This window comes from Bombyx mandarina, chromosome 13, assembly GCF_030267445.1.
Source record: "Bombyx mandarina strain Sakado chromosome 13, ASM3026744v2".
Classification (NCBI taxonomy): domain Eukaryota; kingdom Metazoa; phylum Arthropoda; class Insecta; order Lepidoptera; family Bombycidae; genus Bombyx; species Bombyx mandarina.
In genome coordinates, this window is record NC_143220.1 from 7,619,761 (window position 1) to 7,646,798 (window position 27,038).

General features: G+C 39.4%; 1 protein-coding gene and 1 long non-coding RNA gene across 10 annotated transcripts in view; one reads left to right on the top strand and one right to left on the bottom strand.

The window, feature by feature from the left end:
- Positions 1-27,038, top strand: part of LOC114251713 (MOB kinase activator 2) — a 56,167-nt gene that overhangs the window by 3,418 nt on the left and 25,711 nt on the right. For 2 of the 9 annotated variants that reach the window (XM_089732630.1, XM_089732631.1), the window contains one exon: positions 4,131-4,158. The exons of 1 other annotated variant lie outside the window; for it this stretch is intronic. In XM_089732630.1, the coding sequence (XP_089588756.1) occupies positions 4,139-4,158 (20 nt within the window). In that variant the 5' untranslated portion in view covers positions 4,131-4,138. Of the gene's footprint in view, positions 1-1,062; positions 1,454-1,546; positions 1,961-4,130; positions 4,159-26,965; positions 27,023-27,038 lie in introns of those variants that run through there. 6 more of the 9 variants (XM_089732632.1, XM_089732629.1, XM_089732628.1 and 3 more) reach the window with 6 other exon arrangements.
- LOC149501614 (uncharacterized) lies at positions 18,549-20,854 on the bottom strand. The gene is made up of 2 exons (XR_016324137.1): positions 20,714-20,854; positions 18,549-20,428 (listed from the first exon to the last, which is right to left on the bottom strand). It is a non-coding gene; the product is annotated as an uncharacterized LOC149501614 (long non-coding RNA).

Here is a 27,038-nt window from a genome sequence, read left to right on the forward strand (position 1 = left end):
TAACGATCAAAAGTTCCATTTCCTATTTATTGAAACCATTAAATCTTTTCCATAACTTTAAACAAATGATAAATGGAGTTGACAGACAGCGGTGGCACTGAACTGTGTTGTCCGTGTCTGTTTATAAACAGACTAGCGACCCGCCCTCGCTTCGCTTCGGAAACATTAAAACACACATGAAACCAAAAAAAAAAATAAAGAAAAAATTAAAAAAAGTAGCCTATGTTCATCAGGGACAATGTCGGCTTCTAATGGAAAAATAATTTTTCAAATCGGTCCAGTAGTTTCGGAGCCTATTCGAAACAAACAAACAAACAAACAAATCTTTCCTCTTTATAATATTAGTATAGATATAGATATCTGCTTAATTCAATTCAATTCAATTCAAATTCAAAAATCATTTATTGCAACTTAGATGTCGGTATGACACACTTGTTGAATGTCAAAATATAAATAACAATGTCAACTCTACCACCGGTTCCAAAAAAAGCCACAGTCCTCCACTTAACGTGGAGTGACATGGAGTGATAACCCGATGTCTTGTCTTGAGATTCCCATTGAACAACGTGTAAGTAAGACGATAGTAGTCGCCGTACCATAGCTTAAACCGAAGCTGACTATTCTGACGTGAAGCACGCACGTGTTTCGGTTCGATGAGTGGAGCAGACGTTATATAAAACAGAGTTATAACTATATATATATATAAGGTGGGAGGCGGCCATTGGTGATGTATATAGGCTCTCACTTAACACCAAGTGTGCCGTGAGCTCGTCCAAAAAAACAACAGCCGAGCTCTTCCCAATATTGTAGTTTACACAAACTGCATTGAAAAAAAAAACCCACAAGCTGTACTTAATGCTTTCACTTTTAATTTCTAGACTAGATTCAGTCATCAAGGGATCCTATAATGTAGATTGCTGGTCAGGCGTGAGATGCTTTGCAGCTTTGTTGCTCGCTTTGAAGCTTTGTTACAACTTTGATATGGATAGTTTGAATCGGAGGCCGATGGCGACTCACCTGAGCTGATAAAGCGTGATGTCACCGCGCAGGCGGCGCCGACGCGTCCTCCCGCCGCCGCTGCCGTCGTCGTCAGTCGTCCGCGGCGCGCAAACGTGAGCGCCGTTTTTGCGATTGTGTGTGCAAGGTCGCGCAACACTGTCTCGAGCCTCGACAGTGACTCGGCGTGAGTGTCGTGCATGGTGCTGAAGGCGCGACCGTACAGCATGAGCGAGGCCGAGGGCGGCGAGGAAGGCTCCGGCCGGCGCTGGCCCGTGGGTATCTTGCGTCGCAGCGGGGCCCGGGCCGCCCGCCGCGTGCTGCACGTCAAGTACCGGAGCGTGCCGCCCTCGCCCCCCGCGCCGCCCGACGTCGATGACACCGTCTCCTGTTTCTGCAGGTGTGTCACTCCTCCACCGGGCCTCGTCTCCCGCGTCTCGTCGCTCGTCTGGAAACGGTATTCACACGTTTGTATCCTTAGTGCGCACCGGTCGCATCGAGCTCGTGCCGACTCGAGCCGCTGAGCTGCTCCGTACAGAACTTAGTTTTATAACGTGAACAGGATCCGGCGGAGCGTGTCCGCATCGCGCCGCCGGCCATGTTTCTTTCTTATATAAGTGATTAATGTTGTCGGTCGATAATAAGCGGTCACACCGGTTTTGTAATTGTTGTTGTTGTTGTTTCCGTGTTGTTGACGTATTTCGGGCCCGATAACTGCGCCCCACTTGCTGTTCGAGCGCACAGAGCGCACGGAGCTCGCTTATCGTGCTTATCGTACGTTATCGCTACACCTGTGTGACGTCAAGGCAAAAAACCTCGCCGCGCGTGTGCTTCGCTCCTGAATACAGGTTTATAAGAACGATAGTTTCCATAATGGTTTCTATCAGTCATTTCGAATGTTATCAAAATGCACCTGGTAAATTGTCCTGCTCCACATTTACCAGGATAATTTGGGTGCAGGTGCGTAGTAAGTATTATGTCGTTCTGATGTTATTGGTCAGCCTTGCGCTCGAAAACCGTGACACTGGCATGTTGTATAGGACTGAAACGGGGAGTGTGCGTAGCTAGCTAGCAGTGATTGCTCCCACTTGACTCCGGCGCACTCCGCACTAATTGTGGCGACGCACACACACCCAACACTCGTGTGTACGGCGGACGGCTCCTACGCAACCAGCACGCCATGCGCCACTGTGTCCTCGAGGAAAACATGTTTGCGCGACGTTTCAAAGTTCACTATAAAACTTTATTTACCCAAATAAACGAACTGGTCACGATATCCTCCCATGTTGTTAGACTGAACCGGCGGCGCGGCGTTAACCGCATTTTCAATGTTTCGTTTTTTCAAATCCAAACGTGGCGTGGATGATTTCATTTCGCTATACAATAGCGCCTAGCGACAGCGGGAATTTCTTGTTTCGGAAAACCCAATTAAATTTAACACTATAAGTGTTTATAACTATAATAAACGAGTTTCATATTGGCCGATTGGAACAAAAGCTATTAGGAGAGCCTCACTTCAGGAATGTATTACCTGAAGTACGATTGGAAGTCAATAGCTTACAAGAGTGGCTGGTAGTGGCGCGGCGGCGCCGCGGCGCAGCCGATTTCCCACCCGCCACGCTTTTTTTTACAAAAATATTATTTGCTATTATTGATTAGTTGAATTTTCTACTTATAAAAGCGTGTTTTTAAGTTATTTAAACTATGATTTATTGAATATGGTATTACAATTAAACATCAACATGTCAATAATAAGCTATTAACATGTACTTATTACCGTCCTGATGTCATTAGTTACCATCGCCACGTGCGTGGAGCACCTGTGTCCGCCGGCCTTCGATGGTAACTGTGCCACGTCACGGCGCTTGCTTGTTGCTTGGTGACACTAATGATCCTAATTGCAAGACCTGGTTTACATTACTCAAACATTACATTACATTTATTTTAATTAATTTCACTTCATTTTGGGTCTTAATGACATGGCTTTGTCCTTCCTGAACTGTTAAATGTTCTGAATCATTGTTCAGCACGCGTTAGTTGTGGGTGCTCGATACGCGGTACACCGTACATCTACCGTCTTATCTGCGAAATGTTTTGCTTCAGCGTGAGAAATGTTATGACTCGGTGCGCGGCTCGGCTCTCGGCTGCGCGTATCGAATGTACTCGGATGTACTTCGAAGTCTATAATCTTTTTTGAAGAGACCATCCCCGGATTCTTACTTACCTATAGCCAGTTAGATCTTACTGGGGCGTTAACGTTAGCTTTGGACAATATCTACATGTTTCCGTTCCGACATCTATATGAGACATATACTCGTATATGAGAGAGAGGATGAGTGAGTGTGCGTTGCGGCGCAGGCGACAACTGGAGCGTGATGCGGATCTGCGGACCCACTGCCCCGGCTAGTCGGCTCGCCCGATATTATTATTCCTATCCTCCACTTCCATCATTGTATATTTGTATCGTATTAATAATAAGTGAATTTTGTCCTACAATGGTTGTCCTACCTCTGTAACCGGCACGCGTGATTGGCTCTCAGCAGATGTAGGCATGTCTGTGATGCCTACTCGTCGCAGCTCGCAGTAGCTGCTCGGGGTGTCCCAGATAGCGCATCGCAGTCTAGTATCTAATACTTTATTGGGCCACTCAGTCACTTGTATTCTAGAAGTTACATAATCATTCGTCACGTTTTCACATCAATTCGACTAATCTCAAGTATCTCGAATAATTTTTAATCGTATATTCGTCACTTCTTTTTCTAATAGTAATCTAATTTCGTAATGAAAATACCTATTTTAAGCTCACGAATAACTTCGACGATGAATGAATAACTAATTTATGTGTATTATCAATGGAAGGAATAACATCGAGTAATAAAAATAAAACCCGCAATAATTAAAACGAGTGTAATTACTATACAACGAGGCGGGTGACAGTATCCACGTTGTGATGTCCTTGGGCTCCGGTAGCGAATTATCCCCAGGTAGGCCGTCAGCTGGAGAACTTCGTGGAGGCAGTAGGGCTATAGCAAGCACGTAGGTCCTCGACAAAAGTCACGTTTCAGAGCCGTCGTAAGTGTATCGTGCAGCGTGCTCGCGGTGCAAGTTCAATAACATGTTGTTGTTTGTTCCAGGTGAGTGTATGCTCGCTCGCTCGCCACAGTAAGTGTGACATAGTGTAAGGCGCCCCCCGTCCCCCGCCCCCTCCCGCTTCCAGCCGCGTAACGAGTCCGAGAGCGAGTGACGTCACGGCCGTCCGGAGCGCGACAATACAATACAAACACATTAACTAACGCGCTCCTCCTAATAAACTGCCAAATTCGTTTTGTAAGCGTCGACATCTCTGTGCGCTGTACCGGCTGCGCGGCTGCACGCTGCGCGGCTGCACGCTGCGCGGCTGCACGCTGCGCGGCTGCACGCTGCGCGGCTGCACGCTGCGCGGCTGCACGCTGCACGGAGACCGGGAAGGCGCCACCGCCACCGCGTCACTCGACTCTCGTACCGACTCACAACAATATACACGACCGTCTACAATCTACGTTTGGAAGCACACCTGCTTTTATACAATAAAGAACATCGCGGCACTCTGTATGTAGTGAATAAGTCTATAGAAATGTTTATTAAATTAGATTATCATACCACATGTTCAAGTTTTAGGAAATTCTTTAATTTTGACGAAACACGTGCTTATAACTTAATCCGGCTGCATTTATTTTTATGCAATGGTGTAGTTTTATTGAATATATTTGATAATTTTAAATTTTTAGGACCGTATTTAGTCTCACTTGAGCACGCGAAGGTTGTGATATTAATATTGTCTGTATTAGGAAGATTTCCCTTACTGCTTTGCTCGTACCTATCCTTCTGAAAATGGCAAAACGCAAGCAAATCACACTAGAACAACGAAACGCTATTTGTACACTACGCGAGGAGGATACAGTCAACGTCAAATCGGCAGAAGAAAATTAGATTAGAATGAGGCGCATAAAATCTGGACCATAGCTCAATGAGAAATCACTTATAAATCCAACCGTGTCCAATAGACGCGTGTTTATCCACCGGTTACAAGAAGAGAGAGAAGCACGTACAGTGTCTGCCATCAAACACAGTGGTGGTCATGTCAGGGTTTGGACAAGTTTTGGCAACAATAAGCCCGGAACTACCGATGAAGATGAAGAAGATAACCGGAAAACTCAATAAATAAGGGTATTTGAATTCTCAAAGATGCCGCCATGCCCAGTGGACTAAATCACATGGGTCCTGAATTCACTTGTAACAAAGTGCGGTCTTAAGCGGTCGTCGAAGCTTTGTCAGAACTTTCTGAACAAGAAAACACGATGAAAATATTTTAAAAATTATGCAATCTCAATGACCTGACCTTTCTCGAATTGTCCCAGTGAAATTTCCTTCTTCTGAAATTTCTCATATAGAACTTGTTTGGGAAGAACTCGACAGAAGTTAAATGGAAATGGAAAAGTGCAGAATATTTCAAGAAATTATTGAACATATTGCCTAGAACATGCGAGAAGATAATAAACGACAAAGTGAATATTCATATAATGTGTTAAATTCTTATTTTGTTTATATTCGTTTTTGTTTCATTTTTAATTTGAAATTAAAATTAATAGAAATTGTGGGCATTTTTGTCTTTTATTAGATTTTACCTGGCTTATTTTACCTGTAAACGACCACCACCACCAGTGTTTACACCAGTAAAATCTCAATATTTTACTTAATTTTTTTATCATATTAGAAATGAATAACGCTGATCGGGTGTCGTGAGTGTTCTGAAATGGTTCACGTAATGTACAGACCGCAAAATATAAATCACGAAGTTTTATGTTGAAATTATTGTCTTTGTAGAAATATTAAATAATATTTAGCAACGCGGGCGAGCCTCGCCTTGCCGTGACGTGACGCGAGGCGCTTTTGTCACGCATCAAACCATCGCAACCTCTCAAGGTTCATGAGCGCCTGGTAAACGAGCACTCAACAGGACAAAACATACTAATATATTTAACGATATTATTCTTATACACGCCAATATAACTATTATAAGTATTAACCTTCAACAAATTATCGCAGTTCTGAGAATGATCATTGCCGGATTAGAATAATATATTAGAATGTTTTGTTTGCCGCTAATTTTTAGCTTATTATATGGGTAGTTGTGTGTTGAAACGGAAATACTGTGTTTTTTGTGGAAATAGTGTAAAATAAAGGAAAATTACAATATAATTACTTATATGATTTATTCTATCAAGTAACTGCACCTACCAGCTGGAAAAGTGTTATCTTTACAATCAATCACTTCTGCACACTTCACTAAACTGTTACTATGAATCCACTTGAATCTTCACTGACTGAGATGTCAGAGTTGTTTAACGCACGTATGGCGAAGTTTGAAGCTCAGCTTAACAAGTCTTCAGAACCCTCAATCACATCATCAAGCTTGGCAACGGAATTTTCAGCATTTCGGACATTTATTACTGAGGCACTCAATAACTTGCAACAGCAAGTGGAGACGCTTGCTCGTATGCAGGACAATACAGAGACTCGCAGCCGTAGAAAAATGCTGATTATTCATGGAGTCACCGAGACTAAGGGTGAGCAAATTGAACAGGCACTATCTGATTTCATAAGCAGTCGTCTTGCTGTAGCTGAGTTTTCCACAATTGATATTAAACGATGTCACCGTATGAAACGATTGTCAGCATCTGATGGCCCTCGGCCCATCCTAGTAAAATTCCAAACATATGAAATGCGCAGTCAGGTTTGGTTTTCTAAAACAAAACTGAAGGGCACCGGCTTTACTGTTTCGGAGTTTCTGACGAAGGCGCGCCACGGCATTTTCATGGCTGCACGGAGTAGATTCGGCATGAAGAAGGTCTGGACCAAGGATGGCTGCGTCTACATTTTGGGAGAGGATGGCATCAAACATCGAGTCTTCACGCAGCGAGATCTTGATCGTCTGCAAAAGAACACTTCGGAAGCAATCCCAGAGGTTGATGCTGCTCCTAAGCGCGCTGTTACAAAGCCAGCTGTAGTAAAGGTTAAACGCGCTGCTGCTAGAAAGTAACAGTGATAATTTTGTTTCCTGTACTCTTCATTCGTGTGCAAAACATGGGACAAAACGAAATTAGTTTTTATTCAGCCAACAGCGACGATAGCGATATTAGTGTGCCTTCTTTAGCAGAAACATTGTCTTCACGGTTCTCTGGTGTTCCTAGGAATTTTAATGTCGTTCATATCAATGCCCAGAGTATTGCGGCTCATTTCCCTCACATGCTTGCAAGTTTTGATTCTAAGAATATCCATGCTATACTTGTTTCAGAGTCTTGGCTTAAGCCATGTCTTCCTTCTACATCTTATACCATTCCTGGTTTTCAACTTTTTAGGAACGATCGTATTAATGGCGGTGGTGGTGGCGTTGCCTTTTATATCCGTTCGTATTTTAATTGTGCAGTTGTTAATGTATCGGCACAGCCTACGCCGCCATATGCGGGCGAGCACTTATTTCTTGAAATAGAACTTCAACACACGTCATTGTGGTCGTCGTGGCCTAACGGATAAGACGTCCGGTGCTTTCGTGTTGAAGCGATGCACCGGTGTTCGAATCCCGCAGGCGGGTACCAATTTTTCTAATGAAATACGTACTCAACAAATGTTCACGATTGACTTCCACGGTGAAGGAATAACATCGTGTAATAAAAATGAAACCCGCAAAATTATAATTTGCGTAATTACTGGTGGTAGGACCTCTTGTGAGTCCGCACGGGTAGGTACCACCGCCCCGCCTATTTCTGCCGTGAAGCAGTAATGCGTTTCGGTTTGAAGGGTGGGGTAGCCGTTGTGACTATACTGAGACCTTAGAACTATATCTCAAGGTGTGTGGCGCATTTACGTTGTAGATGTCTATGGGCTCCAGTAACCACTTAACATCAGGTGGGCTGTGAGCTCGTCCACACAGCTAAGCAATAAAAAAAAAAAAAAAAAAAAAAAAAAAAAAAAAAAAAAAAAAAAAAAAAAAACGAAGATGTTACTTGGTGTTTATTATTGTCCTTCGTCAAGTATAGATTTCTTTACTTCTTTTGAAACTCTGCTAGACAATACAATGCCTTCATATACTCAAACCATTATCATGGGTGACTTTAACACATGCCTACTTAAAAACAATTCTCGAACCACTTTATTTCGCTCGATGATCGAATCAGTAAACTTAACTGTTCTACCGTTGAACTCGACTCATCATTTTCCAAACTGTGCTCCTTCACTTCTTGATCTTATTTTCGTTTCTTCTCGTGACCACGTGGCTGACCATGGATAGTGTTCAGCTGACGCTTTCTCATACCATGATCTTATCTTCGTTTCATATAAAGTACGACCTCCCAAAGCAAAATCAAAAACTCTTCTGCTGCGCAGTTTTAACGGTATGGATCTTGAAAGTCTTCGAGAAGATGCTGGCAGCATTGACTGGACTGCTTTGACGTGCTCTACCTCAATCAATGAGAAAGTTGATCAGTTCAATGCCAAGCTAACTGATCTATATGACAAGTACGCACCCTTTCGACCAGTAAGAATTAAACATATGCCAGCGCCGTGGCTTACTGATGAAATTAAAAGTCTATTGACCAGGAAGGCAGCTGCTAAATTAAAATATAAAAAAAAACCAACCCCTGACAATAGTACAAATTATCACCGAATCCGCAATCACTGCAACAGAGTGTGTAGGGATGCACAACGCCAGCATATCCATAGTGCTATCGAAAATGGTGATCCAGCTAGAGTCTGGAAATTTCTTAAATCACTGGGGATTGGAAAATTACAACATGACTCTCATCTATCACATTCGAGTATTGATTTATTAAATCAACATTTCTGTGCGTCATCCCTTTATGACGGGACAATTAAATCTAATACATTAAATCACATTTTATCTCTTCCGATCCCAAATTGTTCTCCATTTGTTTTTAATCACCTAACGGCTTGTGATGTTAAGCGGAGCATATTATCCATAACTTCCAATGCTGTTGGAAGTGACTGTGTGGCCCATAATATGATCCTTCCTATCCTAGACCAAATCCTTCCCATTATTTGTCATATCCTGAATGAATCATTATCTAGCGGCATCTTTCCAAAGGCTTGGAAAGAAGCACAGATTACACCACTGCCAAAAAAGCCGAATCCTACATCCTTTTCAGAATACCGTCCAATTTCCATTCTACCGTTTCTTTCAAAGGTTTTAGAACGCCTGATTCACAACCAGCTCAGTGAGTTTCTTACGAGAAACGAGCTTTTAAACCCTTATCAGCCCGGCTTTCGTCCTGGCCATAGCACGGTCACAGCCCTGGCGCATATTACGGATGCCATCAGATTTGGCATGGAGAGTGGGAAACTGACGGTGTTGGCATTGCTGGATTTCAGTAATGCTTTTGGCACCGTCGATTTCGACATACTTCTAGCCATCCTTAGCTCCATTAACATATCTCCAACCGTGGTTGATTGGTTTCGCAGTTACCTGTCTGGTCGCCGACAGCGTATTCACTGTGAGAATGCTTATTCTTCATGGTGTGAAACGCACGTAGGTGTACCGCAGGGTGGCGTTTTATCTCCTTTACTCTTTTCAATTTTTATAAATTCTATTTCTTTACAACTTACTTCTTCCTACCACCTGTACGCAGATGATCTACAGATATATACGCAAACTTCTTTACCAGAGCTGACCAACGCGATAAAGATCCTGAACAATGACTTATCGATATTGTCCCGTTGGAGTAAGTCTCATGGATTGAGGGTGAACCCGTCAAAGACACAGGTCATTGTTGTCGGTAGTTCAAGAATGTGTTCGAAAGTTACATGGTCGCAGCTTCCGGCTATTTTATTTGACGGCGCACAAATTCCTATCAGCGATACTGTGAAAAATTTGGGTATCTTAATTGATAAAAACCTTTCATGGAACGCACAAATAAAAGAGGTTAGCCGGAAGGTGTTTGCATCAGCTGGATCGTTGAGATGGTTACGAAATTTTCTTCCAACTGCCACTAAAACTGCGCTTGCACAGTCTTTACTTCTTCCAATTCTTGACTACGCTGATTCCAGCTATCCGGATCTAACCGAAACACAACTTGATAAACTTGAGCGGCTACAAAATTTCTGCATAAGATTCATATTTGGGTTACGGAAATATGATCATATATCTGAATTTTGCACTAAGCTCAAGTGGTTACCAATTCGCCTTCGCCGCAATACTCATGTCCTTTCATTACTATACTGTACTCTCTTTAACCCCCATACCCCTACATATCTCAAAGAACGTTTCCAGTTCCTAGGTGATACGCATAATTTTTCTCTGAGATCATCAGATAACCTGAGACTGAAAATGCCGGTGCATTCATCATCATTCTTTGACAATTCATTCACCGTCCAGGCGGTTCGATTGTGGAATGCTCTGCCGGATGCAGTGAGAAGTGCTCCAACTTTAAACTGTTTTAAAAGAATGGTGAAGGAACACTACTTATCTGCTTAGTGCTGTTTGTTGCATCATTATCATTTATAATTTCCATACTGTTGATTTATTATGTGTGTGTAAGTATATTAGTATGTATTGTATGTAAGTGTGTATATTGGTATATATTCCATACCCATTTCAGTACTACCTACATTGAGTAAGATTTTTGAAAAAATTATTTTGGAACAGCTTTTGAACCATTTCTATTCCAATAACCTGCTTCATAACAAACAATACGGATTCACTAGAGGCCGTTCGACTATTGATGCAGGTGTAGATCTTATTAAAAATATTTTTCAGGCTTGGGAGGAATCGCATAATGCCCTTGGGGTATTCTGCGACTTATCTAAAGATTTTGATTGTGTTGAGCATAATACATTGTTGAGGAAATTACACCATTATGGTATTAGGGGCGTTTCATTAGAACTTATTAAATCTTATTTATCCGGAAGAATCCAAAAGGTAGACGTTAAAGGAAAGAGATCTTCCGGTGTCTTACTTAATATGGGTGTTCCTCAGGGTTCCATATTGGGTCCCTTCTTATTTCTTGTGTATATCAATGATTTACCAAAGTTTATTGAAACCCGTCACGAGGTCGTATTATTCGCTGATGATACATCCTTATTGTTTAAAATTAAACGACAATTGGAAGATTATGACGATGTGAATGATGCTATCTCGCGCGTGGTACATTGGTTTAGTGTTAATAATCTGTTATTAAATAACAAAAAAACAAAATGTATAAAATTTACCACACCTAGTGTTAGACAAGTAGACACTAATATCATTGTAAGTGGAGAGACACTGGAGCTTGTTGATTCGACAGTTTTTCTTGGTATAACAGTTGATTCCAGGCTGCAGTGGGGTCCTCACATATGCAAGTTAGCGAATAGACTTAGTTCTGCAGCGTTTGCGGTAAAAAAAATACGAACGTATACTGATGAAGATACGGCACGTCTAGTTTATTTCAGTTATTTTCATAGTGTTATGTCCTATGGCATTTTGCTATGGGGCAATGCTGCCGATGTCGAAACGATTTTCATCCTGCAGAAGAGGGCTATTCGTGCTATTTATAATATGCACCCGAGGGAATCCTTGAGGGACAAGTTTAAGGAAATCAAAATTCTAACTTTAGCGTCCCAATACATTTTTGAAAATTTATTGTACGTGCGTAAAAACATTGTAGAATTCCCCAGAGTCTGCGATTTGCATAATGTGAACACTAGGAACAAACATAGGCTTGCGTTGCCGGCGGCTCGAATTAAGAAAATAAGCAACTCTTTCAGGGGGCTGGGTGTACAACTTTTCAACAAGATCCCACAAAACGTTCAACTACTACCTGTTCATAGATTTAAGAAAACTGTCAAGGAACGTTTGTGCAACAAGGCATATTATAAAGTTAAGGATTTTTTACTAGATGGCACTACGTGGGAATGAGGCGTTCGCTCCTGGCCTTTTCATTTTTCATTATTATTATTATTTATTTGAATTGTATTTTTTTGACTTGTTTTTTCGTATAATGTAAATATGTTTTCTTGTTTAAAAAAAAAAAAGAAAATAGTTGAGAAAATACAAAAAAAAAAAAAAAAAAGCCCGCTGAGTTTGTTTCGCCGGTTCTTCTCAGAACTGTGGCTTTTTTTGGAACCGGTGGTAGAGTTAACATTTTCTTTTACATTTTGACATTCAACAAGTGTGTTTTTGATGACATCCAAGTTGAAATAAATGATTTTGAATTTGAATTATATTATGTAAACGGTATATATCTGTTTATTATATGTATATATTTTCTATAATAATGTATTGTATATGGTACACCGCAACATACCTGCTATATTTTTTTATATTTTACAGAATTTCTGTAAATGAAACGGTTGTCTGGAAGAGATCGCTTTTAGCGATAAGACCGCCTATTGTACATATGTGCTTTTTGACTGTTTGTTTTTTTAAAATGTAAATTGTGTTGGTGTGCAATAAAGTATATTCTCTCTTCTCTCTCTCTCTTATATAACTCCGAATATTCCCGCCGTTAAAATATTTTAGATCCATTGTATAACATATTTCAGTACTACGACTATAGTGCTGGTGTGAAGCCAGCATTATTTGCCTAGAGGTAATCCGTAGCGTGTGGCGTGGCGACTATGGCTTACACAACAATTACAAGTAATCGCTTAGTTTCTTTGTTTAATTTCCTACTAAGACATACAAACATACAAGTCAGCTGATGGTGAGTGGCCGCCGGCGCTCATAGACTTCAGCTATGCAAGGCTACAGCCACGGCACTGCTAGCCGCACACAAACTCAACTCTTTTCAACCTTAATTGATGAAGGTATGTCTGGGGGAAGTTGTGCGTAACGTAACGCTCATGAAACACCGTGGAGAGGTGTTTATTCCACGTGGAAGGGAAGATTTGGTTTCATGTTGGAAGAGTTACTCTATTCTGGTGAAGCATAGTGCGATGCTAAAAGGGAGATGAACGGAGAAGGAGATCTCAGTCTATGAGATGGTAATTATTTGTAAAATTTGAAAGGACCTCTTTTTTATGGAGTCAAATATAAAAAAAAATCATGAATGTGAATGGGAGCAGCATGCCTGTGCTTCGTAAACGGAACACTTTGTCTCGTCACTTTCAACTAAGACAGGATTGTGATTTCCCGTTTCTCGTTATTCATCATTATAGACGTTTTCCGAACAGAGTCCGCGTCCGTGGCTCGCCTTGACCTAGTACTCAGTACTGGGTCGTTTCATTGCCAGCTCAAAACGGGGAAAAGTGTCCTCGGAATTTCCGCCTCATCAAATAATGATCGTTTTCAAACAAACATCGAACATTGAAAGCCTTGAATTCGCAGTGATGTGTGAGCGACATCTCACCAAAGTAAACGAAAAACCTCATCTTTTTTATTTTGTTATTTTTAATCATTGTATAAACATACTTCTAGTCATTATAAAACGCGATCAACTGAAAGTTGTAGCTAGTGAAGTTCACAAGTACATACTTTATAGTTTGAATTAAAATCTTTTCACTTCGCAATAGTTTATTTCAACGCTCAGACAAATAAAAACAGAAATTTTAACTTGACAAATAAACTTAAAAATGAGATCGCGTGATATTGAGACGTGGCGGCCGAGTTGAAATTGCGCATGCGTTCGCCGTCAGATCCTAGCTCGACTGGTCGCCAGTGTTGCCGTTATGCCCGCCAAGTTTGTGGCTACATCAAAAAAGAAAAGGTGCTAGAATTGAAATAAATTTACCTAAAAGGTTCTAAAAGTTTTGGAATAACTTTATCCCTTAATTTAGTAATTATATAACTTTGATGTAAAAAAAAAGTGGGATAAATTAATGAAATAAAACAAATTCAATGGTATTATAAAATATTCAATAAAAATAGTTACAGTTTATTACTTCACCTATCATTAATTATCATCACCATCAGAGGTGTTTCATTTTTAATTACATATAAAATATTTGTTTTAATAAATTTTGCAAAAAATTACATTGATCGTTTTTGTAACTTTTGTTATGACTTCAGGTGGCAAAGCATAATTATGGCAAAACTTTTTCAATACTTTGAGTTGATTTCGAATCATAATTATAGAGTTGAGTGTTAATGTAGACAGCCTATTTCTTAATTTAGTTTTTACTGTTTTCATCACGCTAAAAAGCCTTTCTACTTCCGCATGAGAGTGAGGAAGAGATAATACAGCAATAGCTAGATCAGCTATTTCTTGGAATGTATGAACTCCTGCTGCATTCTTGTATTTTAATACATGAGCCCAGAACTTATCACTGTCCCCTGAAGTTCCCCATGCTGTGAAATGAATAACTTTCCATTGTTGAACTATGTTACTTATTTTTTGGTCATCAAATCCGAATTATTTTGCCAATCCAACCAGTGCATGAAGATCTTTAATCTGTTTTAATGTATTTTCCGGACTTAAGAGTATTATCTTCTCAAGAATCTGGTAATTGGAAGGTATTCTATGTTGAATTTTTTTTAATAACTTGACATTAAAGTCTATGCACCGTTTCCTAATATTATTTATAGACTGTCGAGATAAATTGCTTTTACTAGCATGAGATTCGAAGAGATGTCACAAATGTGCAACTGGATCTATATGATCTTCTATATTTATTGTAATGAAAATATTGTCTGTTGTAGCAGCGCCTGATATTATTATTCTAACGCAGATATATCGTAACAAGGGCATCAAAGTTTCGAAGAGTCCTTATTCTAACCTTTAAATACCTTTACTCCAATTTGAACGACATTAAGAATACTTTTAAAAAAACAAAGGTATAACCGGTTACTCTCGTCGAATGTACATTTCTGAAAGCAATGCTGCTAGCTAATCAAAAATGTAGTTTTAACTCTTCCTATTGTGCTAATAACCTTACTACAGCAGGCTCTATGGACAAACAACGGGTGTCACAAACCTTTAATATTTTTAGTGGGTCCTCCCCATCTCTCTTATCAAAAATTCTATGTTATGTCGTAGATTGCTGTCAGACACGTGTCTGACCGCCAGCTGTAAGGAGTGGCAAATGCATCTAATGAGGAACAGATTTGGTAAATTAAACTCTCTCTTTAAAATTTCAATTACACTGTTATTTCTGGCCGTCATTACTGACGCATTGTCGGTGCCGATACCGATCATATTTTGTATTGGAACATTATGTGTCACTATACAACTAGCATCAGCTCTTTCAATAGGCTCCAGAGACAGAAATGACGATACAACGGTATTCATATTCAGGCTAAAGTATCGTATTACAATTCCAATGTATTTTAATATGCTAACGTCTGTAGACTCGTCTAAAATAATGCCATATTTCTGTGTGCCAATATCTTGAAAAAAACTCTCCCGAAAATGAGGTGCCGGAACTTGATTTATAATTTGTGTATATTTAGTTCTATGCATTTTTATATCTTTGGCCCACTTTGAATCACAAAAAAACTTCTTTGCAAAGGTCTGTAAGATGGTCAATATTTGAAATAGAAGTATGTTCAGCAATGAACAAGGCAAGTTGAGCTTCGGGTTTTTGGCTACTATTTGTATCACTAGGTATAGAAGACTCCTCAATATATAAGATAGAGCATATACGATATTTGCGAACGTTCTCTTTGGCAAATTATAACCTTTCGAGGAGTCTAGACTAGGAGAATATCAATGGGTTTCCGACCTGGCAGATCAACCATCGACCAAATCTTCTCCCTACGACAGATCCATGAGAAAACTCTTGAGTTTAATGCTGACACGTGTCACCGTTTTATTGATTTTAAGGCTGCCCATGACAACATACACCGTGATTTCCTATACCAGGCTATGTATGAGATTGGCGTAACACCGCAGCTTATATCTTTAACAAGGATGACACTGATTGCATCGCAAAGCATTATTAAGATTCGAACATAATGGACTAAGGCAGGGTGCTGCCCTCTCCTGCCTTCTTTTCAATGTTGCGCTCGATAAGTGTATCCGTGACTCAGCGATAGGGACGACGGGCAATATATATTACAAATCCGTTCAAGTACTGGGATATGCGGATGATATTGATGTCATTGGCAGATCATCTCTCGCAGTAGAGAGTGCATACCTTGCTCTCGAAGCCTCGTCTCTCGAAGCCGGTCTCCAAGTAAACGCAGACAAACTCGTGAGGGTGTCGAGGGACGCATGTGAGGACACAGCGCATAAAATGATTGGCCAAAATACTTTTGAATCTGTGAATGACTTTGGTTCTCTGATAACAAATAATAGTGACATAATAGCAGAAATAGTTAAGAGAATATTGTCGGCGAATAAATGCTACTTCGGCCTGCCTAAATATTCTGTTCCAAAATTCTGTCACGAAATATTAAAATTCTTCTGTACATAACCCTACTGAGACCCATTCTTATTTATGGCTCAGATACATGGGTACTCAGCAAAAAGGATGAGAACCGGCTACTTTTTTTTTATTACTTGATGAGTGGACGAGCTCACAGCCCACCTGGTGTTAAGTAGTTACTGGAGCCCATAGACATCCACAACGTAAATGCGCCACCCACCTTGAGATATAAGTTCTAAGGTCTCATTATAGTTACAACGGCTGCCCCACCCTTCAAACGCATTACTGCTTCACGGCAGAAATAGGCAGGGTAGTGGTACAGCTTTCTATCAAGTTAAATTCATTCTTGTCACCAGATTCAGATGCTCGTTCAAAACGAAAGGCCCAAACTTCACCGATAGTTCTAATAAAATAAGCCAAGTTTGTAATGAGACCTCTGGCATTTAAAAAGGAAAATGTGAAAATATCAAATCTCTCTTGCTTAAAGCTTCCAATAAACTCTTAATCATTTTTATACATTGTTTTTTGTTTCATTAAAAATAATTCACTAATTTATATTCAGTGCAAATTTGGAATGCCAAAACCATAAATGTCACAGCAGATAATAAAAAATGTATTAGCCAAATCCCTCATGATGGCTGGGCTATGAAAATACGCTTAGACCTTAGAATTAAAGTCGTGACAGTTAAATGAATAGTTTTTTTTTGAGTTTATGGCCTGGTATTTAGAGACCTTTAGTAAATGAATAGTTTATAATCAATAGTCATAGACAAAACCCAAACTTGGCGTTTATGACACCTTTTTACTCCCTTGTTGATTCATCATTTGCAAAACGAATGTAGTTCTCAACTAAAGAGTTTAGGAACTAATAAGTAATCGATTGAAAAGCTGTCAAACCCCGTTGTTTCTCTCTGACAAGGCACAACAAAACCACTCATCTGTAAAGTTATGGTGGTAAAATCGTTGAACTGCAAAGTTCTCCTCATATAGAAGAAATAAATAATAGTTTAAAAAAAACTAAAAACCAAGTTTTTACCGATTATTTATCCGATAAACAAAAATTGAAAATAAATTTATTGTAAAAATAGCATCGGGTCTTTTTAAGATATCATCAAAATGATAATCCTTCTACTCATATCTGTCAATAAAATATTTTTAACTATTGACACCGTGCACTATATTTGTATTAAATAACTAGCTGTGCCCGCGACTCCGTCCGCGTGGAATAGTGACTTTGGGCAGCAGTTTTAGGACATATCTTTTGGTTTATAAGCACCGTCATTTAGGTATTTAGAAAAATCTAATTTAAAGTAATGCTTCTCTATACACGACATAGACGTATAGCCATCGGGGATCAACGCATGCTAACATGTGACAGATTATTACTGGTGGAAGGACCTCTTGTGAGTCCGCACGGGTAGGTACCACCGCCCCGCCTATTTCTGCCGTGAAGCAGTAATGCGTTTCGGTTTGAAGGGTGGGGCAGCCGTTGTGACTATACTGAGACCTTAGAACTATATCTCAAGGTGTGTGGCGCATTTACGTTGTAGATGTCTATGGGCTCCAGTAACCACTTAACACCAGGTGGGCTGTGAGCTCGTCCACACATCTAAGCAATAAAAAAAAAAAAAAAAAAAGAGTTACATAACCGTGTGACCGAGTTGACTGTGTGAAAAGCAGTTAACACTTATATCTACACCCACAACTTTTAGCGTCTGACCTTGGGCTTTATTTATTATCATCACGAAGCATAGGCTCGCTGGAAACGCGATCGGTAGTGAGTTGTGCTTCCTGTTCGCAAGAGGAAGCGTGGCGAGAAACACGCAAGAGATGTGTTTCTCGTTCTTCAAGTATCTCCTAAAACCGGGCATATATGCTGTCCAAACCCTCTAAGGAGCTCAGGCGGGATTCCCTATCAGTGAAAGTCTCAGACTCACGTGATAGTGTATAAGATTCACGATCGATGGACAAACTTGTGTCACGCTGCTCCCTGTTCACCCTAATTCGAGTGGTATTTTTTTGAGAACAATGTGAACTCAATCGAGATTCTCGCTGAGCCGAAGTTTCTCTAACACGAAACCTCGCCCGACGTTCCTGAGATGTAATGAGTATTGCCTCATGACCTGCTTCAGATTTCTGTGGTCGAACTAATTTCATCCTTTTAGCATTGCTGCTGCACTGGGAGAGGTTGGATCTTTTTCGAGGCATTCTTACAATAAGTAGTACCTACTAACACAACGTTGTTTGGTAAACACGTACTTATCATAAAACTAAATTATAAATACTTACAGATTATTATACAGTTTAACTTTATTACAGTTTTTTTATACAATTATTAATAACTATTAAGTCGTGTCAACCTAATCTTTTAACTATAGAAAGCAAACGTGCCTATGGCTCTCGGCGCGCTTTATATACCCGCGCGGCCACACAGGCGTAAACAATCTACAAATGCCCAGCTACGTGATTCTTTAAATGGGCATAACTTTTTTATTTATGAACCGATTGACATGAAACAAACACTAAATGTTAAGTAAAGCTTACCACAATAAATTAGTAAAAACCACATTTAAATCGGCTGAGCTGTTTCTGAGATTAGCGTGCACAAACGCACAGACAAACAGATAAACAGACAAAAATTCTAAAAATCATTTTTTTGGGTTCTATTGCGTTCATAAAGCCCCCTATAACAGTTTTCCTGAGTTATCTTCCATGTACAGACAGCGACCAGTTACGATTTTATTATCTGTATTGATTAATATATGGGTGATTATACAAAAGTTGGGTAACTATTGAGGATATTTTGTTTACTATAGTTATTAAATCAAATTGTTACAAATTTGGGTGTATATGATGGCTAATCTAATGATTATCTTCTTCCAAATCGGGCCAGTCACTTTTTTAAATAGATTGTGAGATATTTAAAATTTTCTGCATTTGACTGCCAGGGGACTGACGAGGCTAACATAGTACTGATCAAATACACAATTTTGTAAGAATTATAATGAAATTTAATAAAAAATAGTAGAAATCTCTTATTTTTAATAATAATGGCACATGTCTTTTAAGTATTATAATCACTTAGTAACAATTAAAAATAATTATTAATATTATATGTAATACTGGGAGAAAATACTATCTCAATTTTCAATACAGCCTTTTGAAATTTAACGTAAAGTTATTCACTTAGCTTTTACTACTTTTACTTAGTTTTACTTAAAAATTTAAGTAATCAACAAACAATGGAAACATGTATATTTTCGAAAACATCATTTTATCCTTAAATTGGTAAAAAACTCTCATCCCTTTTGTAATGAGGTTTGGTACGGGTATTTTTTATTATTTTATTATTATTTGATCCACGGGAACATCTGATACATCTTTTTCATCCATTTTGAACAGAGTGCCATTTTGATTACAAATTTTGAGAAAAGTTACTCTTACTTCACCGTCTTCATCATCAACCGAAGAGCAGACCGCTGTATAATGATATTTTATTTTATATATGAGATATTGGTCTCTCATGTCTTCAATTCCGGTCTTTGGCGTTTTTTTAACAGATTTTATTACTTTTTTAGTAATAGTAATTTAGCTATTTTTTGACTCGTACATTTTTGACGCTGAGTATTTAGTTTAGCTTTAAGCTTTGAAACTATAGCCTCCATCTTTTTTATTTCCCTGTTTCAAGATTTTCTCTGTCTTTCACTTCTCCTTTTGGCTTCTTTTGATCTTTGTTCTTCGTTAATAACAGGTCTGATTGCTTGATTAACTATGGGTCGTATTTCGTCGTCAGTTAGTGGAGGAGTATTCTGGCATATAAAATTATTAGTGGTTGGTTACAATAGCTGTTTTCTTTGCCTGTAATTATATGAATATTTTTTCTATTTTTTTTCTAGTTATTCGTTGGTTGGTGTCATGTCTTTAACATTTTTTCTTTGTCCTTTCGTTTTCCCTTAAGTACTGAAATTTTGTTTTTTTTTTGTATTCCGTTAATTTAATAGGATCACTTTTAATTCTGTCCAAGCGAGCCTTTCCGACTTCTCTCTTTTTTTTAAATATTTCTTCCCTAGTTTTTTAGCGTGTCGCATGATGTTTTACACTGAAATATAAAATAGAAATGCTTATACATGGTAGCAATTAAGATAAATGCGCTCTAAAACAATATAAAAAAACAGTACTATGGAGACACGTCAGTCCTCTAACGCGATACCTAACAAAGGACTGACGCCAACGGACTGACGAAAAAGGCAAAATTGGAGGTTATAATCAGAACTAATGTTTTTTTTGGTAATTTCGAATATCAACAAACTACATTTTAACAAATCATAGTTAACTATGTATAAATGAAAATAAACCTCACATTAACAAGAAAATAACGACTCACCACAGGACTGAAATTTTGACTGGCTTCGCACGTGTGTAGACGACAAACACAACCCAAGCAGTGATATAGTTACGGCGACCGTCAAATTGTGCGGTCCGACACTAACTTCATTATCAACATTAAAGCTTAAACAGGGATTTGACCTTGACTCGATGATATTTGGCGAGATTTTCAAATTTTAAAGAACACACAACGGACTGACCAATGAAACGAACACAAAGTTTCTTATTTTTTTAAAAATAAAATGGAGAACATTGCATTATGAAAGTTGTAGTATATAATACTATATACATCACAGATTGTAGTAAATTAGTAAGTTTTCTTAAATCAATGATAATGTTTAATGGATAGTCACTTGATTGTTAGTTTTCGGGATTGTGACACGCCAAAGGACTGACGTTTTAAGTATTAATTTGGTTTTTTTACTAACTTGTATTTAAAATAAAGAAGTGAAATTGGGTGACCAAATAAAGGACGTTTCGTTGTTTTAAAATAAATTGGTATTTCAATAAAATATAATAAGACTTTGTATATATTGGCTGATGACATAGAGTTACCCAATTTTTGTATAATCACCCATATTTATTTCCTATTCATTTGAAACTGTTACATGCCACCTTAAATTAATTATTTTTCCTTCTCTTAGTCCAACTAGACACAAGTACGTACTATTAGTAGGCAAATACTATTCCATTTTATTATACACGTTTAATTTTCGTGCGAAAAATACTAGCCGTTATGCTGCTTAGATTTCAGACATCACTGAACAGTGATAATAAAGTGTCAGTTCGGCAGGAACACGGGGAGTAATGTGCAGAAAAGGTTTTTTTTAAATTTAAGTGCGATATAAAAGTGTAATAATTGTGGTTTATTAATTTTAGTTTTTGCCCGCAACTTCGTCCGCGTGGAATAGTTACTTTGGCATAACGCTAAATTTTACCCGCCCCTTCATTTATGTAGAAATTGAAAATATTTTTGAATAATAAAATATTAAGGAGCTATTTAAGGTACCAAAATCACGCTTTTTAACCAACTTCAAAAGAGGAAGTTATCAATTCGACCATAATTTTTTTATCTATGTATGTTCACCGATTTCTCGAAAATGCTTGAACCGATTCTGATAATTCTTTTTTCTTTTTTTTGTTCGAAAGGGTAGCCTTCCCAAATGGTTTTGTAATCATCAAGATCTGATGATGGGATCCTGGAGAAATCCAGAAAGATCTATAATTGTCAAAACCTATCTTGAAGTGATTTGGGTGTTTCAATGTTGTAATGAATAACGTGTTTATTTGGATAGGGATTAATATCATCTTTATAAAAACACTTTTACAAATAATGCGGACTTTATTTGAAAACTTTTAAAGAGGAACAATTTTGTCATACATTATTTTAGCGAAACTTTAACCGTTTCCGCAGCGCACACAGCGGACGCTTTCAAAAGGGAAAAATACCCCGATTTTGAAACATTCTTTATTGATGCTCCGCTTGTATTGGTCTTAGCGTGATATTATATATATATAGCCTTCCTCAATAAATGAGCTATTTATTTTTTCTTTTTGTGCATAATATCTGGACGATCTCATAGCACACCTGGTGTTAAGTGGTTACCGGAGCCCATAGACATCTACAAGGTAAATGCGCTACCCAACTTGAGATATAAGTTCTAAGGTCTCAGTATAGTTACAACGGCTGCCCCGCCCTTCAAACCGAAACGCATTACTGCTTCACGGCAGAAATAGGCAGGGTGCTGGTACCTACCCGCGCGGACTCACATGAGGTCCTACCACCATTAATTACGCAAATTATAATTTTGTGGGTTTGATGTTTATTACACGATGTTATTCCTTCACCGTGGAAGCCAATCGTGAACTGAAGTCTATCTGACAATAAAATAATTTTTCAAATCTGACCAGTATTTCCTGAGATTAGCGCGTTCAAACAAACTCTTCAGCTTTATAATATTAAAAAAATATATAATATATTAATTATAGATTTGAAAATGTTCACAAATGTGTGAAACAACAACTTTCTAGTTCTTTTCTCAAGGGTCTAGGTACGTAGTTTGACTGGGTAAAGTCCTACTAATTTAACGTAGGCCTGCTTGTCTCGGATGCGGAATGGTAAGCTTTAATGTATAATATGTATTACGACGCTGCAAAGCAGAAACATTCCAAGGTGAGGGTAATTAGTAGACGTTAACTGACCAGTTATCTTCACGTCCTAATTACTCGTTCGTTCATCGACAATTAACATCATTTCCGCGGTTTGTTTCACAGTTGTCCGCTTGTCGATATTTTACATCGTGATGTAAACAATGCTACTGTAGGCGAAACGGTACTGTGCCCTGGGCGCGAGTTAAGATCACTACGCCACTGTCGCCCTGGTTCCTGCAGGTTGAGGCTCACTGCTGATTGCCAGTGACGAGACTGACGAGTGAACCTCTGTATGCGGGCGTGTTCTGTTCGGTTCAGCAGCGACGAGTAGTGGCGGGCCATGTTCGATTCCTACGAGGGCATCACATCATGCAAAATATGTTGACGGAGCAACTGAGAGAAAGCGTTTTTCTCTGATTGCAGTAACATATCGTCGAGCTTGAGATAGGGATCAAAACCCGACTCCCAAGGCCAGGCCAGTTCGGGATCCAGTGGGGACTAAGTGTCGGAGACTCATGAAGTCGTCGTGGCCTAAAGGATAAGACGTCCGGTGAATTCGTGTTGAGCGATGCACCGGTGTTCGAATCTCAGGCGGGTACCAATTTTTCTAATGAAATACGTACTTAACAAATGTTCACGATAGACTTCCACGGTGAAGGAATAACATCGTGTAATAAAATCAAACCCGCAAAATTATAATTTGCGTAATTACTGGTGGTAGGAACTCTTGTGAGTCCGCACGGGTGGGTGCCACCACCCGCCTATTTCTGCCGTGAAGCAGTAATACGTTTCGGTTTGAGGGGTGAGGCAACTGTTGTAACTATACTGAGACCTTAGAACTTATATCTCAAAGGTGGGTGTCGCATTTACGTTGTAGATGTCTCTGGCCTCCAGTAACCACTTAACACCAGGTGGGCTGTGAGATCGTCCACCCATCCAAGCAATAAAAAAAAAAAAACTTGCGCTTGGCGCCAAATACGTCAGATATAAAGCATTATGAACCAATTGGCCGCAACTTTTGTATATGGCGAAGACTTCCAGCCACTTTGTGAAATAATCCACAATAACGTGGCCACTATCACGTTCAGTGAATAGTTCGGCTAAGTCTAGAAGCCTTCCTGGGGAGCTCTTACATTATATAATGTTAGTGCTGGTCGACTGTGTGCCTCGACTGTCCTTGCCACTGCACAGCACTTACATCAACAGTCCTCCACGCTGCTCCCTACAGTAAACTAAATAAAATTGCTCTCCATTTTCAGCAAAGTTCTTTACAAAACTCTCAGCAACATCCGTCATTTCGGTCACCGTTCGAACCGGTCCAATCCGTCGCTTGCGACGAAGGGCTCTGCGAGTAAATTAACCAACAGACACGGCCCACTGAGTTTCTCGCCGGATCTTCTCAGTGGGTCGCGTTTCCGATCCGGTGGTAGATTCTGCGAAGAACTGCCCTTGCTGGGGCCAGAGTTCGAGGTGGGTGGCGCATCTACGTTGTAGATGTCTATGGGCTCCAGTAACCACTTAACACCAGGTGGGCTGTGAGCTCGTCCATCCATCTAAGCAATAAAAAAAAAAGATCATAATTTCTCAGGTTGAGCCCATGTCCCGCCTGGGACCTACCCGTCTGGGCGTCGCTGGAATAGTCTCTTAGGCGAATAAGTAGGTAAAAAAATCTTGTTCCTCGTGTAAGTTACACATGAACTTGCTGACCACAATCGTCTTATCGATATTCATGAAACGCACTAACTTCCTCTATTAATATTTGAAATTTGAAGATATTGCACGGGACCCATGCATTCAGTTTGAATTTGAAAAAACATTTATGATGCTCGCACACTAGTGTAAAACTCATTTATTCATGTTGCCAGGACTCGACAAAGCCAAAACTAATAATATTGTAATGTCCACAATCTCAAGGCGTGCATATTGATTGCAATGATGGTGCGGTTTGTGTTGGCGATGACGTCACGGGCCACCCGAAGGCCACGGAGACACAATGCACTGACAGAACTAATTGGCACGTGCATAACTCATTGATCAATAAATAACAGCTTATGTGACTTTTCGACTCAATTATATGATCTTGATTTAATTACAGATTACAGATACAACATAACATACTTTCTTATAAAATTACCTTATTACTTACTTTCTTACTCTAAACAAAATTATAGAAGTCATTAGATTCATCTCAGTTATAATAGTTTCATAGTAGTGTACTGTAGCAGTGTGGAGTCTGCGGATAAAAAGAAGAAAAACAATGATTTATTGTATTCTATTAAAGATCACTAGACAAAAACAGAATTTTACAGTTAGGACTTGCATCCGGAACTAATTGATTTCATTGATAATTAATCCGATAGTTGAAATGTGTGAAATAAAATTATGAAACGAAACAAAAACCCGACTGCACATAAGAACTAACGAAGAAGCTGAAAACCAGCTCTACGACATCTCTGGGTTACTGTAATGTAAATATAAGTTGAGTGTTAGCACAGGAGCGCGGTCCGAGGACCAGAACAAATCAAAGTCCCCGTCCGCAGTACCTTTACTAACGTACAAACGCACAATTGATATCGGTAACCGTGCTCGTCGAACTCGACAAAGAGTTCGCCGTGCAACCTAACCCATGAATCAGCTCGCTGAGTTTCTCGCCGGATCTTCTCAGCGGGTCGCGATTCCGATCCGGTAGTAGATTCATTCGCGAAGCAGCTACTCTTAAGCTGTTAGGTCCCCTTGGGAAGCGCTCGGGTAGCTGTTAGCAAATCCCACCCCTCCTGGCTGAGCCTTTGCTCGCCCACCTGTCCTGGTGAAACTGGAAAGGCCTCCGGGCCACCAGAAATCCTTCAAACATAAAAAAAAAAAAACAATTGATATTTACAACTAACTAGCGGTCCGCTCCGACTCCGCTCGGGTCTTTAACAAAAACTTCAACGATATTTGACGTTGTTTTATTGTTTTATATAAAAGAGCACTTATTGCGGCATAACTATAATAGTTATACTGTCGCGACACTTTCTGTAAATAATAATGTGTCCTACAAAGTCGTAGGTAGTCGTAGTTTTGCAGGGCACGCGATGTAAATAATATTTTAGGTAATTTGTTTACACCTTGGGTTACATTATTGGAGTTTTAGTAAGGATCCCTAATTTTTTTCAAAAAAGATTATAGCTTATGTCACTCGGGAATAGTGTAACTTCCAAACAGTGAAAAAATTTTTCAAATCGGTTCAGTAGTTTCGGAGCCTATTCAATACAAACAAAGCTTTCCTCTTATAATATTAGTATAGACAATACGTTATACTAAAGAAGTTACAGGCAAACAATACCATCAAATAGGAAAATAACTGTCTGCCTGTTACGTTTTGATGCCCACACTAGGGAACTGATTTTGACGAAATTCAGTATGGAAAACAATAGTTTAACGCTTGGCAAAAAAATATTGGGAACCTTTCGTGTCAGTCCTGAGCACGGGGCTCTGCCCGCGATACAACACGTAGTCCGCGCAGGCGGGGCTGCGGGCGACCTAGTGTGTTTGACGAAGGCATGTTATAGACCCCGTTGTTCGCCCTGATATTTTTAATACAGCCAGGTTTTTCAATTCATTTTTATTTTAATAAAATCGCACGATTTTTCTAAGGAAACAATAGTGATTCTATTATCACAAATATTTCATAGGTGAAATGGAATTATTAGTTTTGTTAAAACACACCTTGGAGTAGATTTTGCGAAACTGGTACGCTGACATTATTCATTTGACAAAGGTATCGACATAGTGTAGGCTTGTCTCTAGTCTAATTTGCTATCTATTTTATAATCGTCATCGTAAAATGAGTGCGAGAGGAGACATCTTCAAAACCTGTTTTGGGCGTCATTGTTCCAATATGGTGACGCGAGCGGCAGAGATACGAAAGTGAAAATTCCGAAAGAGCGCGTCCAAATTTATAAATAACCTAATTTTCTAAGCTCTCGGATAACTTTCCCGGTAAAAGCACCAAATGACTTGAATATCTAATAAAAAGAAGTGTGCGGAGAGTTGAGTCGCATGCCGTGCGCTGTGTCGTCTCCGAGCCAACATTTACAAGAGTGTGCTATTGTTCCAGGTGAGTGAGGCCTCGCGAGCGCCACGTGCATGTCCCTATCATGCTGGACTGCCTCTGGTAAGTCCGCACCGTC